Raw genomic sequence first — 16429 nt, 5'->3', positions numbered from 1 at the left:
AGTCTCCGAACCGAGCCCCAACCGGAAGAGGGAGAATCCGTTTCCGGTGGCTTCGTGATGGCCACGCCCACCTATTGCCTTCCCTCTACCTATGAAGTCTCAGACTATCCGAGTTAAGAACTGTCTCGCCGCACAATTGTGAGAGAGACTTTACCTAACAAATGCAATCAGTGTAACCTGGTTTCTTGTACCCTCAATGACTCCCCCCCCTCAAAAAAATAAGTAAATAACTGTCTCGCCGGTCCTTTCCGTCCGGAGTAACCAGCCTCCTGCTCTGGTTAGGTCCCGCATACAAGAAAGAGGTTGCTGTGAGCTGTGATGCTACAGCACTCTACTGAGGGCGTCAAAGTGAAACTCTGTCTCTGTAAAAAAAAATAAATAAAGAAGATATAAAAGAAATTTTATCTGAACTTCACTATCTGGACTAAAGCAGAACCTCCAGAAAACACAGTTGCCATTTAACCACACGTGAGGGAATTTAGCTGTCAGGGAGACAGCATGCTCACTTCCATTAGTATCAAAAAACTCAATAGAGGGCGGTGCCTGTAGCTCAAAGGAGTAGGGCGCCGGCCCCATATGCGGGAGATGGTGGGTTCAAACCCAGCCCCGGCCAAAAACTGCAAAACAAACAAACAAAAAACCCTCAATAGAACCTTCAGTACCTTCTTACTGAAGCCGTAAGCCCCTCTCCCCTTTGTTAGGTTTGAGTTATTCATCACTGAAAACTCATGCTTGTATGTGTAAATAAACCTGTTTTTTTCTCCTGTTTTAAAAAAAGAAATGGTAGGATGTGGTTTCACCTACCACTTCATGTTCAAGGTCGTATAGATTACCAGTGGCAGGTTTTAAATAGGAATCTTGATCTCCTGTTTTCATATCCTGTGCTTTTTCTACAGCATTATGCTTCCTTGGAGGACAGGAATTTTGCTTCCATCTGGCATCTCCTATAGTGCTTAGAATAGTCCTGTGGGTGAGGTAGATAGTCCTTAAGTATTTACTGAATCATCTAAGAACCTGAATGTCTCAGGTTAAGAATACTGTCCAGAATCTCAGTATTTACTGTGTTGTGCCACTTGGACAAAAATTGTCAATGTGAAGCGGAGGAAAAACTATGTAGCTCAAATGTGCAATGGGGATAAAACTGACATCTTTTGGGAAGTCAGTGTGAGAAGCCACTCAGATAAGCAGAAGAGGTATCTGTGTGCCCAGGAGGAAAATAAAGAGCACTTGTTTGGTTTTCTACATACGACAATGCAGATGGGACTCTTAAGTTAAAGTCAGTTATTATTTGTGAAGAAAAACTGCCTACAAGTGTGCAAGAGGACACAGTGAATTGTCTGTGATATATAAATTTATTTATTTATTTTTTAAAATTTAATCATTTTTATTTCAAATGTATTTTTAAAATCATAAATGGGGTTTTATAATCCACAATTGAAACATTTACTCTTCATAGCTTCAGAATTTCACAAGCAATTCTAGAACATGCTTTCCAAATCTAGCTTTCTTTGCTTTCAGATTTCTGAAAAATCTGGTATTTGAACTACTCCATTCTAAACATGTAATTTTAGATCATACACTTGCTAACAAGAGTTTTCCGAAAACAATCTACAAAACATAAAGAATGGTTTCTACCCAAGAATCAGCAGTGAGGGAAGAAATATTAAACACATAACAAGAAATCATTTATTCATTTAAAAAATAACATAACAAGTGATGTTCTCTGTCATAAAAGAGAACATGTAAAATTATTTTTATAGACTTTGGTAATATTTTATTCCCTACACAGGCCTCAGTCCTACTTAATGATCTTTTATGCAAAGTAACTGTCAGGATTTACTGAATAAAAATCCCAGGTATTAACATGGCCCTAAATGTGCTATTCCACAGAGGAACAGGTTACTTTGAGGAAAAGAGCTGCCATGGTAACTTCCCTCATATGCTTATTTTAAATAAAAATAGCTAATGAAAATATTTGTTAAGGCAACTTTGGGTAATATATAGCATGCTGCCCACAAAACAAAAAAGGAAATGAAAACATCCTTTCCTTTTATAAGAAAATTTCCACCTTTACTTTTAAAATTACATCTTATTGGGTGGCACCTGTGGCTCAAAGGGGTAGGGCACTGGTCCCATATGCCGGAGGTGGCAGGTTCAAACTCAGCCCCGGCCAAAAACTGCCAAAAAATAAAATAAAATAAATTACATCTTATTCGCTTTTGTGGGTTTTTTTTTTTTTTTTACTAATTCTGTATTTAAATTTCTAAAATTTCACATTTCAATGTAGTAAGAGTTCTTTTTCAAATGATCTTTACAACCCAGAACACTAACACCAGAACAACATTTCTTAAGTGGCATTCTTTGACTATAATGAAGTAAAATATGAAAATGGATGTATATCTGAATACAAGTATTTCCTCTGCTCTGAAGGTGAGAGCAAACTTTTCCATTCCTCAGGAGCCCCCTCAAACTCAGAATGCTTCCACTTAATAAGTCAATATATTAGTCTTAAAAATTAAAGTTTGGTCTCTAAGAAGGACTGAACAAAATTTATTCCCGTCCCCCAACAACATCCAGAACAGCTCAAATCAGCCCGTCTTCTTCCCCCCAAAAACAGGGAAGTAGTTGGGGCTGAAGATTTTAAACATGAAATGTCCGCTCCTAAAACAATGCTATTTGCTCAAGGCTGTAGATCTTTAGATTTCCTTCTCCAATACTTACCCCATTTGTAAGTTCATTTCCATACATACACACATGCACACACACACTCTCAAGTATGCACACACACACTCTCAAGTAAGACACTTTTTTGTGTTTGTTGATAAATTATGATTATGAACTAGGTTTATATGGGTTTCATAGGTGCTTTGTAAACATCAGAGTCACTTGGGTCCTTTTCTCCAAAGCCTAAAATCAAATTATACAACCAAGGATCCACTAGTTTCCCACACGCTGTTCACAGGCTGCATACTGACGAAGGGCAGAGAAAAAGTCCTCATAACTGATGTTTAGGTGGGAAGGCAAAGAGATCATCTCAGTCAATCTGATGTGCCAGGGAAGATAGCCTAATGTGCTGTCCGCAGGACCAAACTTCAATACTAAATCCGGATCAGGGAAACCATGTGAACTAAGTAAACTGTCTAACATAGCTACATCCAAATCTGTGGGTCTCTTTTGCTGCTGGGCTACTAATTGCAAAAGTCCTGAGCAGCTCTCACAATATCTGCTTTTCCATCTTCTGGGGACAGCACCTTGACTGCTGAATGGTAATTTAAAACTTGATCATCTTTGTCATTACTATTTGCAAACTCTGGTGAGTATTTTGAACAATCTAGGTCCAGAAGTTCCTGCTGTTGTTTTAAAATTTCATCCATTTATCTGCAATTATTTCTTTTGAAAATACCTTGGTGGTCATAGACACTAATGTAGGAGATGCCCACGGCCATACACCACACCACTAGGCTCGCGGTGTCTGAGAAGCTGGGTTCCTGCTCCTCCTTGATGATCACCAGGCCCATGTGCACAGGCAGCTTCTCCTGGGAACGGCCAGGGAACAGCCGTCCGCGCGCCAGCGCAGCCGGGGGTGGGCGGCGACCGGGCCTAGACCCCCCAACGGTTGCCGGTGGTGAAGGCGGTTTCTGCCAACGGCCGGGGGCTTGCGGAGCGTGAAGCCGAGCGGCGCTAGGACCGCAGCAGAGGCAGCGCGGCAGCAGCGCCGCCAAATCCAGTTCCAGATACCGAACCCAACGCGGAGCCAGGACGTGAGCGTGCGGTGCAGGCAGCGCGGCGCGTGCAGCATACACCAGCTCGAGTTGCGTGCGGTGCAGGCAGCGCGGCGCGTGCAGCATACACCAGCTCGACAGCCCCGTCATACTCTTTGTGGCGCTGGGGCGCTCTCACCTTCCTTCCGCACACACCTGCGGCGCGAAGTCTTCCTATCTGCCCCTGCAGCCGGCGCGGGCCATATCTGCGCGTAGCCCCCTGCCCCCGCTCGCGAACCCCTTTCCACTGCCAACACCTCACCTCTCCCTCACCTCCATCTTCCTCCTCCCCTGGCGATGCATAAATTTAATAAAGATGTTTGGTTCACCAAAGAATCATTTTCAGAATGGTTCCCTTTTTTTATTTTGTGAGACAGTCTCACTTTGTCACCTCCTTTAGAGTGCTATAACGTCACAACTCACAGCTGCAGGTGCAATTAAGCTAAGAATCGTGAAATTGCATGATTATTCTAGAATACGAGGGTGGGCCTAATGTAATCACAAGAGTCCTGTTATGAAAAGGTTTCAGGGGTGGCGACTGTATCGTAAAGGAGTAGGGCGCCGGCCCCATATGCTGGAGGTGGTGGGTTCAAACCCAGCCCTGGCCAAAAACTGCAAAAAAAAAAAAAAAAAAGGTTCAGAAATGTATTCCGTGTATTGCCTTAAAACAGTTGCCATGTTGTTAATTCTTCACAGCAGGCTAGGACTATTGGCTCACAGCCCACAGTCAAATTCAAATTCTCATACATTCAGTAGCTTTAAATACAGTTCAAAAACATATTTAAAAGCCATTTAGAACCTACCTGATTTACCTACCATAGGCCACACAATGGCTCCCAACATTCTCTCACCAGAGACAAGACAAGGTCTATAGCTTGAGGAGACTCCAAACAACTGCTGCCCTTGAGAGCTCTCTGACCCACAGACTCCTCACCTTATGTGACATCACCTAGTCATATAAGCTCCCTGTCCAGTTTCCCTTTCTTCCCTGGGAATTCCTCTGCTCCCTTCCCCTGCTACAGTGGTACGCCTATGCTGCTGTCTCTGGAAGGTCTCCTGCTAGGAAGGACTTCCTCTCTCATATATCCCTGCATGCTACTGCCTTTCCTGGGCCTGTCTCTTTCTTGACCAAACTCTGAATCCCTAAAGTCATCACAAATCCTTTTAGGAGGGAGTTTGGAGGATTCAAGTGCATGATAGATGTTACTATGGAATGGAGGCATTGGAGTGATGCCAAGAGGAGGATAGGGACCAAGATGCAGGCCAGCTATGGAAGCTGACAGCAAGGAAATTATTTACTTCCTGAATTCCCCAGAAGGAACATATCCCCATCAACAACTTGATTTTAGACTTCTGACTTCCAGAACCTGAAGAGAAAAAAAAAATGTTTTAAGTCACTAAATTTGCGACTTGTTACAGCAGCAATAGGAAACTAATACACCTTGTGTGCACACCTTTATAAATATTTCTACATCTATCCATTGGTGTCTATGTAAGATAAACATGAATTTTTACTGGTGTACAAATTCTACACCATTAACACATGGGTCATTCCAACTGTTCCTTCTTGACTAATTGTCCTCACCTACAGTGAGAGATCTTGCTTTTGCCACCCTCCATCCATTAAGTCATGTGTTCAACCCAGTGTACATTAAAGCAGTTTCAGAAATGTTAATGTATACCCCCATGAGTATTAACCAATTTCAGTACGGTGTTTTGTCTGTAGCCTGCCTCCTGCCTGTTTTTAAAATTTTTATTTTCCTCTCCACTTACAAATTTTGAAATATTTTATTTATTTTTTTGAGCCAGAGTGTCATTCTGTCACCCTTGGTAGAGTGCTGTGGCAACACAGCTCACAGCAACCTCAAACTCTTGGGCTTAAGAGATTCTCTTGCCTCAGCCCCCCAAGTAGCTGGGACTACAGGCACCTGCCACAATGCCTGGCTACTTTGTTGTTGTTGTTGTTGTTGCAGTTGTCTTCATTTAGCTTGCCTGGGCTAGGTTTGAACCTGCCATCCCAGGTGCATGTGGCTGGTGCCCTTAACCACTGAGCTATGGGCACCAAGCCAATTTTGAAATATTTTAAACAGAAGGATTATTGGCTTCCATACTCCCTGGAAAGTTTAGTGGTATGGATACTGCCTCCCTTTCTGTCCTGCTCACTGGAGACCTGTCACCTTCCTCTGGTACAGCTTTCCAGGAGCTGTTCTGATCCCCCACTCCCCTCTCCAGCCACTGGCCTGCACTAATACATCTGGTGGATCTGTTACTCTGATATCCCTCCTACTTCAACCACCATGCCCTTCCAGGAGCTTCTGCCCAGACATACCCACATATGTATAACTATATGCAGTGACATTGGAGAGAACAGGTAAAATATTGGAGACTTGGAAAGGAAGGGGAGAATATTAGGACAGGAAATATGATCAGAGGTTTAAGACAGGTTGGGAATCCCAGAGCAGAAAGGCCCCATATCCTGCCTGGGTCTCTGGGAGGGAGACCTGCCATCAGTGCCCCACGCCAAGAGTAGGGGGAAATAGGAGGTCAGAAGTGACAGCCTGGCATGTAGGAAAGAGAGCATCCTGATGTGGTGCTCTCAGGTACCTTGTGGCTTATTTGTAGCATGAACAAGTTCCAGCTGTAGGCTCCAGAAAGACTCCACAGCCATGTTGAGAGAAGGGGCCAACAAGGAACCAGGGAAGGAAGGGAATCCCGGGCCAGGGAAGAGGAAGGCCCCACGTGTGCAACTGTCCTAACTGGGAGCCACAACAGCAATCACAGACACCAGCATTGGATGCTGGAATGTACATGAGGCCAGACAGAACCACTTATCCACCAGAGGCATAGGCGAGACAATGGCCAACATCCAAAGACCAAAAAGATGGGAGAGCAAAGAGGACAGGAGAACAGGTCCATCCTTCCTGGTCAATTGTGTTATGTGAACTCCCTCTGTATCCAGACACGTTCTTGGAGAGGATGAGGAGGACAAAGAGGAGGATGGGTAAGGAGAGGAGAATGAAGAGAAAGAAGAAGGTGAGGATTTAGACATAGTGGAGAAGTAAAGGAGGGCTTCCTGGAGTCTTCCATGCACATCACCCATCAGGGGTGCGGCACAGTACACAATTTTGCAGGCACACTGGTCACTAGAGTACTTTGTTGTAGAATAATTATTGATATCTCACAGGTCTAGTATTCCCTGACACAGCTAGGGAAATAGAGTTCTGTGATGTAAGGTGGTGAAACAGGGCATCTAGGCCTAGGCCCTGATAGGAAGTGAGAGATCCCTACAGGATGGGCAGTGGGACCCCAAATACGTTTGAATCCTTCTCTTCAAAATTGCTTTGATGAACCCTGGGCTTATCGTGCTCTGAAGCTCCTTCAGATTTTTCTATTGGAGGATAGTGCCCCTAGTGCCCCACTTCCGTATGGCCTCTTTCCATGCTCCCTTTGCAGGAAAAAGCCAACAACAACAGAGGAGCTGGGTAGTGCAAGTGTCTTCTGAATTGTGACAAGGATTCATTACAGGACTCCAAATACCAGCTTGAGAAGGCCATCTGTGGCCACTAGTGGCTCTGTCAGTGCTGAAATGGAGTCACCAGCCAGAATATCATTTTGAAGAGAGGGGCACACACTATGGGGACAGTATACCGAGTGTGGGCCTGGATGAACAGAGGAGGGTGGAAGCAACCTAATGGGCGACTTATTCCTTTGCACAGAGAGAGAAATAATAGGGACAAAAATAAAGTGCCAGCTGCTATGAGAGATCAGGGGAGGAGCTTCTCTGAATTCCACAGCTCGTGCTTCTCTGGACTAAATGGCAAGAATTTCGTTGCTGACACCTGCAACCCAAGATGTCCATGAAAGCCCAGGAAGAGACCTGTATGGCATAGCTGCAGGTAGGACAGACTACAGAAATCTTGCTCTTTTCCTAGGGAGGAACATTTTGATATCTACAATGCAAATGTTCCTTAAGTAGCTAAAAATGTATCTGAAAATTCTCAGGGAAGGGGTTCCTGCAGCCAGTTTTCAGTTGCAACTGCTAATTGATAAAATGTTTAAAACATTCTCAGCTATAGGGAGGAAATGTAGCTCCTTTTCTTTGAAAAGTTTTCTATTGACCTATTTTTAAGGAACAGGCAACGTCAAAGAGATGCTGACACAGACTTAGGCATTTTAATTCTAATCCTTTACACTTTCTTTCTTTCTTTTTTTTTTTTGCAGTTTTTTGGCCGGGGACAGGTTTGAACCCGCCACCTCCCGTATATGGGGCCGGCGCCCTACTCCTTGAGCCACCGGCACCACCCTATACTTTCTTTTTTAAATTTCAAATTAACATGAGGGTACAAGTCTTTAGTTCACAATGTTCTCACTTTCAAGGTAAAGTTCAAGTTGTAGAAGAGCCCTTCACCTAAGGGGTATGCTGAACACTCTCATTGTACACATTAGGTGAGATCCTGCCAAATGCTCTCCCTCCTCTCTCCAATCGCCCTTCTCCCTCTCCTGCCCTCTATCTCCTCACCCCTCACTCTTGCTAGACTATTTTGTGTTTTATCATTGGTATAAGCATGTAATTTTTTATATATTGGTGACGGAGACTTTACATCTTTTGCGTTTACCTGGATCAGCGGTTCTCAACCTATGGGTTGCAACCCCTTTGTAACAATGAAAATACATCCTGCATACAAGATATTTACACTACGATTCATAACAGAAGCAAAATTACATTTATGAAGTAGCAACAAAAATAATTTTATGGTTGGGGGTCACCACAACATGAGGAATTGTATTAAAGGGTCATGGCATTAGAGGCATTAGGAAGGTTGAGAACCACTGACCTGGATGGAGTTGAGACACATTCTTAGTAAAGTATCTCAAGAATGAAAAAATATCCTTTACAAGGATACTCACATTTACATTTTCAAGGCTGCTTACTATAATGCCATTGTCTCTCTGCCTTAGGGGTTTTCATTTTCTCACCCTGGAAACATGTTAGGCATAAACAAGGCCATCTGAAAGTGACAGAGATTTATATTACTCCTGCAAGAAGTCCTTTGATGATAATGGTTGCTAATTTGGTGGCTGAATACCCCCAGTGCTCTCATTCCACACAGGGGATGAATCTGATTCCACACAGGGGATGAATCTGAGATAGGTATGGTTCTACAGTCTCCCCCGGGGCCCTTTGGGGATCAGCTCCAGTAACCCACAGTGGTACCTTGCTAGAGCACCTCCACTTCCTTAATTGCCTGTGCTCCTTCTGAGTCTCCTTCCTCTCGCCCCTGCCAGTGCTGCCTGGGATGGCCTCTCAAGTAAGCTATACTCACTTGATTGTGTCAGGTTCTGTAGCCAGAGAACATGCACTTGGACACCTTGTGTATTCATTCACCATGACATGCAGCATGGTGTGGAATTGTGCATGTGATGGTGAATCAGCTAGAGTGGAATTGTGTGTGCAAAGTAATTTTGCAACAGCTAACTGACATGTTAGTTGTTCATCATTCTTTTTTTCCTGGGCATTTCTGCCTGCCTCACTAGCTCCCTTTCTCTTGTTCTTGAAGCCTCATCCCCCTAGTAATTTGAGGGTGTTGGGCATGTCCACTTGCACGCTCAGCTGAACTTCCAGCCTCACTAAACAGGGCTCCAGGGCTGAAAACGCCCAGGCTTTGCAGTGTCAGGAAACACCCTCTCAAGGGTGAGCAGCCACAGTTCCTGTGCTTGTGGCCTGTGGGCAGCACAGAGAAGCGTCCGAACTAAACATCTAATCAGAAACCAAGTGAAAACACAGGTTTCATGCTAACGGTTCTGTCAGGGGAAGGATTTATTGATCCACACCATTTTTCTGGATTTTTCATAATCCCCAGGGGACAGGGTGGGCAAACTGCATGGTGCTTTGGCAAAGGCCAACTCCAACCTGGTCTTGCCTGTGTCAGCATCCACAGCCACTCGGTGAGATGGGCTTCATTGCTGCACCTCCCCAGCTGTCTACCGAGTAACACACCCAGCACCGTCTGGCAGGCCAGGGTGGGTTTGAAGTATTCGTCCACCTTCCTCCTGATGCCTGGTATGGACATGTGGGGACCGCCCTCAGAGCATCCTTTAGCCATGGCTGACACCACAGGGGGCTTCAGGAAGAGAAAGCCTGTGAGAAGGAGAGTCCAGCATCACCTGACCCAGAAACACAAGCAGCCCCAGAAGCCCCTTGGCACATGCACTGCCCAGCACACACTCACACACTTGCACACACGTGGTCATAGGAGTCTCCTGTGACGCAACCTCTGATTGGCAATGTCAGCTTTAACACACCCTTGCATTCCACGGGGACGTGAGGCTATTCCTAGAAGCTCTCCTTTGATCCACTGCCACGCGTAGCCATTCCTGTCTTAATGGCTGGGCCTAGGGAGTGAGTTTTGGTGTCCATGGCGACAAGCTCTCTTGTGAAGAGAAGCCTTCACAGGGTTTCCTCCACACGATCTTCTCTGCTCTTTCAGTTCCACACACTCAAAATTCTGTTGTGATTTATGACTGGGATTATATTGAACTTATTGATAGATTTAGAGAAGAAATTGATACTACCTCAAAAATTGACTTTTGTTCCAGAAAAAAGAGTGTTTTAAAATATCATATAAAGGTGCATGTGTATTATCCTTATATTTGTATTGATTGTATTCTTAGGTGTTTTATAATTAGTGACCAGTGTGAATAGAGTATTTATTTCTACTATGTTCCCTAGTTATTAGAAGCATGTGAAATTTTTTTATGCATTTAACTTATATCAATGAAGCTTTCCCAGCCTACATCCTAGGCGATTACCTTGGTTTCTAGGAAGGCAATCTGTGAAGAGGACAGTTTTCCACATTCATTTTAAATTAAATACATCAATAAGCTCTCTTCCCTCTTCAATTTGTTTTGGGAACTGAACCGGCATCAGTGTCTTAATCTGGTTTCCTCGGGCAGGAGGAAACCTGGAGGTCTGAGTCTCACCTGTCACTTAAGAAAGGTAGAGTGAGATCTGGGCGGCTCTTACAGGCATCTGTGCATCAGTTTACTCAATTGTCACATGAGACTGAGTGGGGCGGCCAGTGTGGCAGACGCCACATATCATCATGCTCATTTTATTTCCTCAGGAGAGCTGCACTGTAATAAAAACACAAAGCCCTGTCCTCAGTGAATCCCTCTGACAGCCTGGAAAACTCCATGGCCTATCTCTACACAGTGCCAGCATGGGCCACCTGGAATGTTCACAAGTTTGTTGTTCTAGTTCAGGGACTTAGATGATGACATGGCTTGAGAAGTATGACTACTCACACCTGAATTTCTGCAAATGAACGCCCCATTTACATGAATTGCATGTTATGAAAATGCTGATTGCTGAGTCATGCCCAAGGCTGGATGCGGAGATTGAGATCAATAGAAAACTCTACCTGGAGCTAAGTTCCTGATGGGAACGTGAGACTCAAAATTGAACACTGGCCAGGAGACATGTTGTGATGGAATTAGTACTATGAATTGTTAATGAAGGGATTAATGTTACTGAAGGGATTCTGCACAAATCAGGAGGAAGTTCTGAGGCCAGGACACCTGCACTTTCTACCTAGGGGTGGACGTGTGGTTGGTATTCACGCATGGGTAACAGCTGCTGCTTCTCCCACCGACTTCCACTCACCACATTTAGCCCTGAACTGTAAGTAACCCCCAAGATGGTGGCCGGCAGGTGAAACTTTCAAATGAGCCCTGGGTTCTAAGGGCCATTGTGAGTCATCCAAGTCACCATGACTCATCTCACTGCTTAACCAATCAGGCCCTGGGACGCAGCGAAAGAGAGTGAGTCTTGGAGACGGAGTTATTACTCTCTCTCCTTATCCTCTGGCACAGACCTACCTTTCTTCAGAGGAAACCTGAGCACTTTGAGAGGTTTGATATCCTGACACACCAAGGTAAGATTCCAAGGTTTTGTGCCATTACCCATCACCTGACTAATCTACCCCATAAGCCCCAACCCTGTTTGGTAATCACGGATATGGGAGAGTCATTTGTTCCAACTGACTCAGAGACGATCTACAGAGAAGCAGGTGGGAGCACAGGCTTCCTCAGCTCCACTGACCTCTGTGTAACCTTGACCAAGTCCTTCATCTCTCTCAGGAGCCCAAAACTGAGAACACCATGGGCATATATGTCCCTGGCCTTGGTGCCACATCAGATTCAAACGAAATACAACAAAGGCTCTAGGGGGGTGAGGCATAGTCAGGTATCCAAGGTGAGAATGGTTTTTAAACCATGGAAGTTAGGTTTCCAGGATGGGAGTCAACAGGTTGGGCTTTGGAAGCAGGATCTAGGTAGCACTTAGAGGTAAGTTACCTTTCTTATACAGAACTTTGGGGAGTAAGGCCCATAAATACTTCACCAGTGATTCCCTAGGAGGTAAATTCTACTTGAAGCTAAAGTGATATTAAAAGATTTTGAAATAGAAAAACAAATTAGAGCAGCCTACAAATTTTATAATGAAGAAATTCAAATGTAAAATAATGCACTTTGTACCTAATGGATTTAACAAAAGAGAATTACTCAACCTGTTTCACCCAATGAAAAATTTAGTTGAGGAGGAAACGCATTTACCAGGGACAGAGAAAACTCAGAGGTGAGGAGAAGATAACCGGGCAAAAGAGCCATACCAATTCAAGTTGAGTTGACCAGTGAGCATTACCTCATAACTTGACTGCAACCTAACATGTCTGTGTGTAAGGTCATTACTGGAGTTATCCAAACAGCCTTGTGTTTCCATAGCATACCAGGTGACCTCACACTCTTACTCAGGGATGCTGTGGGGGCCCTGCTGTGTCCATCCACCTGTCTAATCTCCCAACAGCTCAGAACAGTGGAGCATGACACTTTCTTTCTGCAGGCCTGGGATGCAGGTGGTCTTTCAATGCTGTTAAAAATCTGATGTGTCAGGTGGACCTGTTCCTTCAGAAAATGCCCCAAACAACGACCTATTGGGTGCAATTCAGAGACCACCCCCCCCCCACGCCTGGAAGTGCACTCATGAAGTCACTGTTGGCTCTGTATAAGGGGTCATAGATAATACCTGGGTACTTCCCATCGCTGTGTGGTACATACCCAGGGTCCCCATACACACACAAACCCTTTTGATCTGTGCAACACATATTGACATACTGACCTGCTGAGTTGCCTGGCGGTGTCCTGACCATTGTGAATGCAATGATGAGAGCAGACTTTCTGTTTCCACTTGGCCTCATTCTCATACCCTGCCTTGTTTCCCCCGATATTTCAGTGGCAGAAATCCTTGAAAGTACAATCTCAGAGACCCTTGCCAAGGAGGAATCAATCAGAGTCTGCACTGAGCGGATTTCCTGAGAGACTTGGAAAGCACAGGGGAGGCTGAGTTCATCATTTTTCTGGCAATGAGGGTGGCAGACTAGGGCAGGCTTGTCGGGGGAGGAAGTCTTAAGTTGCTTCTGAGGTCATCATTCTCTATCAGGCTCCAGTTTTGGCACTCAGGACAGATGTGGCCTTAGCACAGCTTCTTGCACTGTCCTGACTTCTCCGTGGCACCCACAGCCTTTAAACATTGCTCCTCCAGACCCATAGCCCGCAGGCGGTTCCTGCCACTGCATCTCTTCCTTCTTGAAGTTCTTGCCATGGTTTCTCCTTACCTCGGTTTCTGACAGACGCAGGGATGAAGGCCCATGAGGTCCTGCCCGTACCAAACTTCCTCGAAAGGGGACTATGGCCAAGGGAACAGGCAGTTCCCAAAGTGCATGAAGATTCTATCAGTCGGTTTGTCAGCTAGTGAGTGCAAATTGATGAGGTCCTACACATTTAGTAATTGAAACAAGAAATACACCAGTGAAACAGAATCAAGATTGTTAGACACAGACCCAGGTGTCTGGCAAAATGAAAGAAATGGTAATGTTGGCATTTCACAGCAGACAATGCCCCAAAGCAGTGTCCTATGACTACTGGTGGTAATACACATTGGGGGAGGGGAGTGTGAGGCCGGAGGTGGCAGTGGGCAGTTAATAAGAGGACCCTGGGTCTCCCTGATTACCTGAATTTCCTCATTATGTTTTTCAGGCTGTCTTTGTGAAGTCGTGTAGATTGATCAACCATGGATAAAGAACCCATTAATGTCACTCCCAAAGAACCCTCTGATGTTGCTCCCAAAGAGCCTGTACTGAGCATCAGGAGGATGTCGGGCAAATCCTGTGATCGCAAACACAAGCAGGCCACCAGAAACGTGATGCACTTTTTGATCAGTAGACAACTTGGAAAGCACAGATACGACGTGGACCTGGCGCAGTGGCTGTGGATGCTGACATAAACGACACCAGGGAACGAGAGGGAGCTGACCGTTGCCAAAAGTCATGTGACTTTCATGCTTATATCTGCCCCAAATTTTAATATATATAAAAAATTAGAAGAACAACCTCCTCCACTAAATTTTTTAAGCCATTAAAATATAGAATCTGTAATTGAACTCCTTTCTGTCTGATGTGTGTTTGCTGACTCAGCCTTCTTGGGTTACACTGGACAGGGGGTTCTTTTCATCCCACCTTTCCATGCAGGGGCTAAGACACAGGGGAGGTGAAATCATGAAGCACATCACATCTCCCCCACAAGCAATATGAAAAAAAAGAAACATTATAGGCGCGGTGCCTGTGGCTCAAAGGAGTAGGGCACTGGCCCCATATGCCGGAGGTGGCAGGTTCAAACCCAGCTCCGGCCAAAAACTGCAAAAAAAAAAAAGAAACATTATAGTGATAGTTTATAGTATTTGGCCTCCCAGGACCAATGACTCTTCTACTTCACCATGTTGGAGGGACATCCACAGTGATCCCTCTAAAACGTAAGTGCTCATCCTAGTGGAAAGACATTAAGAGCAGACCCTGAGCTGGGCTGAAGTTTAGGATACCCTTTAACATTGAACATGTCATGTCCACAGATCCTTCTAGAGATAACTGGTCTGCTCACAGGTCCTTTTAGAGCAGTGATTTTTTTTTTTTTTTTTGAGACAGAGTTTCATTTAGTCTGCCTCAATGGAGTGCCATGGCATCACAGGTCACAGCAACCTCCAGCTCTTGGGCTTAGGCGATTCTTTTGCCTCAGCCTCCCCAATAGCTGGGACTACAGACACCTGCCACAACGCCGGCTATTTTTTGTTGCAGTTTGGCCAGGGCCGGGTTTGAACCTGCCACCCTTGGTATATGGGGCTGGCACCCTACTCACTGAGCCACAGGTACCACCCTAAAGCAGTGATTTTCAACTGGTGTGCCATGAGAGGATCGTAGGTGTGCTGCAAAAATTTATAAAGATCATTAATTAAATTATTTTTGGAAGAAGTTCAAAGCATAAATACCTTATTTCTAAGTAAGAAATTCAGATCCTCACTCAGAGAAAATTGAAGTGGGAATTTCTTAAAGAACTGGGCACTGGGAAGGAAGAGCTGAAGCTGAAGGAGGGGAGGGAGAACAGAAAGGTCCTCCCCCAGGGTGAGCGGGACATGGGAAAGCCCAAGGTATGAGGGAGATGGAATTAATGTCTGTTGACCCATTAAAGCCAGCAAAAATTCCCAGCCTTACTCTTGTCCTGAAAGTGAGTTGCCAATGAGACTGCGAGCAGCCCCTCTCTGCCCTCTTCCCAGGTGTCTGTACCCTCACAGCCTGTGCAGCTTGTCCCCAGCCCCCTTTTCTCTCTCCTCCTCCACCAGCATCCAAGGGGCTGCTACACACTCCCCCCTTAGCCCTGACTCTTCCAGATCTGGATTAGGTAGAAAATTCATTCTGTCAATGTCCTTTCCCCCTTCTCTGTCCCTGTCCCCTTGTCATTCTAGTTTGGATTAGGCATTACCAAAATACAGCCACCAGCCTGTCCTCAGAGGGTGCAGCAGGCTGTGGGATGGAGGGGGAGGGATGAGAACAGCTCCCAGGTTGGGGCTTCCTGGCAGGACTGTTGGTGGGAAAGGTGTCTGAATACTCCTGTGGTGGTTCCCACCTGGGGTTGGAGGGAGAGAAATGGGGAAGACTGAGGGTGAAGAGACAGTAGGTGGGGCAAGAAGAAGCCACACCCGGAGGAGCAGAGACTGATATTAGGTGAACTCCTGCCCTCCATGGCCATTCAGGAGACAAAATCTAGGACGGAGAGTTCCACATGGATAAATCCAGTCATAATATTGATGAAAAAACAAGTAGGAGGAAATTGCCCAGCAGGGCTTGTGCTATATATAGTGTGAATGCTCGCTCCCCCCACAAATACCTGTGTGGAAACCATAATTCCCAAGTCCATGGTGTTAGGAGGTGGAGGCTTTGGCAGGTGATTGGGTGATGAGGGGAGATGCTTTTGGGTGAGGGTAAGACTGGGAGGTTAAGCTCATACACAAACTTCAGTTGCCAAAAAATGGGTTATTGAGCAAAAATGATGTTTTGGGGAAAGCATGGTACTGGAAAGGTGTTCAAAGCCCAAGGATTTTAGCTCTCGTAGCAGGACCAATAAAGAGGAAGGTATTCTTGCACAAAGGACCAAGTGGGAGTCCCCGCATCTTCTGATCACCTCCCTTTCACTCCTTTGGTAAAGGAGGGATCCTCCACCCTCAGTGACATAAGATGGCTGAGCGTGTGTCACCCAACACTGGGTAGATGACATTGGCTGCCATT

The 16429-nt window shown here is 45.3% G+C and overlaps 1 protein-coding gene and 1 pseudogene across 1 annotated transcript; one reads left to right on the top strand and one right to left on the bottom strand.

Moving 5' to 3' along the window:
* Window positions 1-2743: 2743 nt before the first annotated feature.
* LOC128577070 (dehydrodolichyl diphosphate synthase complex subunit NUS1-like) lies at window positions 2744-6429 on the bottom strand (annotated as a pseudogene).
* A 7458-nt stretch (window positions 6430-13887) lies between these two features.
* On the top strand, window positions 13888-14100 carry LOC128577069 (embryonic testis differentiation protein homolog B-like). Its single transcript, XM_053579105.1, has one exon. The coding sequence runs from the start codon at window positions 13888-13890 to the stop codon at window positions 14098-14100; it is 213 nt and encodes a 70-aa protein (XP_053435080.1).
* Window positions 14101-16429: the final 2329 nt, after the last annotated feature.

Source organism: Nycticebus coucang, chromosome X, assembly GCF_027406575.1.
Source record: "Nycticebus coucang isolate mNycCou1 chromosome X, mNycCou1.pri, whole genome shotgun sequence".
Taxonomy (NCBI): domain Eukaryota; kingdom Metazoa; phylum Chordata; class Mammalia; order Primates; family Lorisidae; genus Nycticebus; species Nycticebus coucang.
This window is presented reverse-complemented; position numbering and strand designations above follow the sequence as displayed.

What these genes read in the sequence shown, in the direction of transcription:
- LOC128577069 (XM_053579105.1), top strand. Translation starts at nt 13,888, where the DNA reads ATGGATAAAGAACCCATTAATGTCACTCCCAAAGAACCCTCTGATGTT.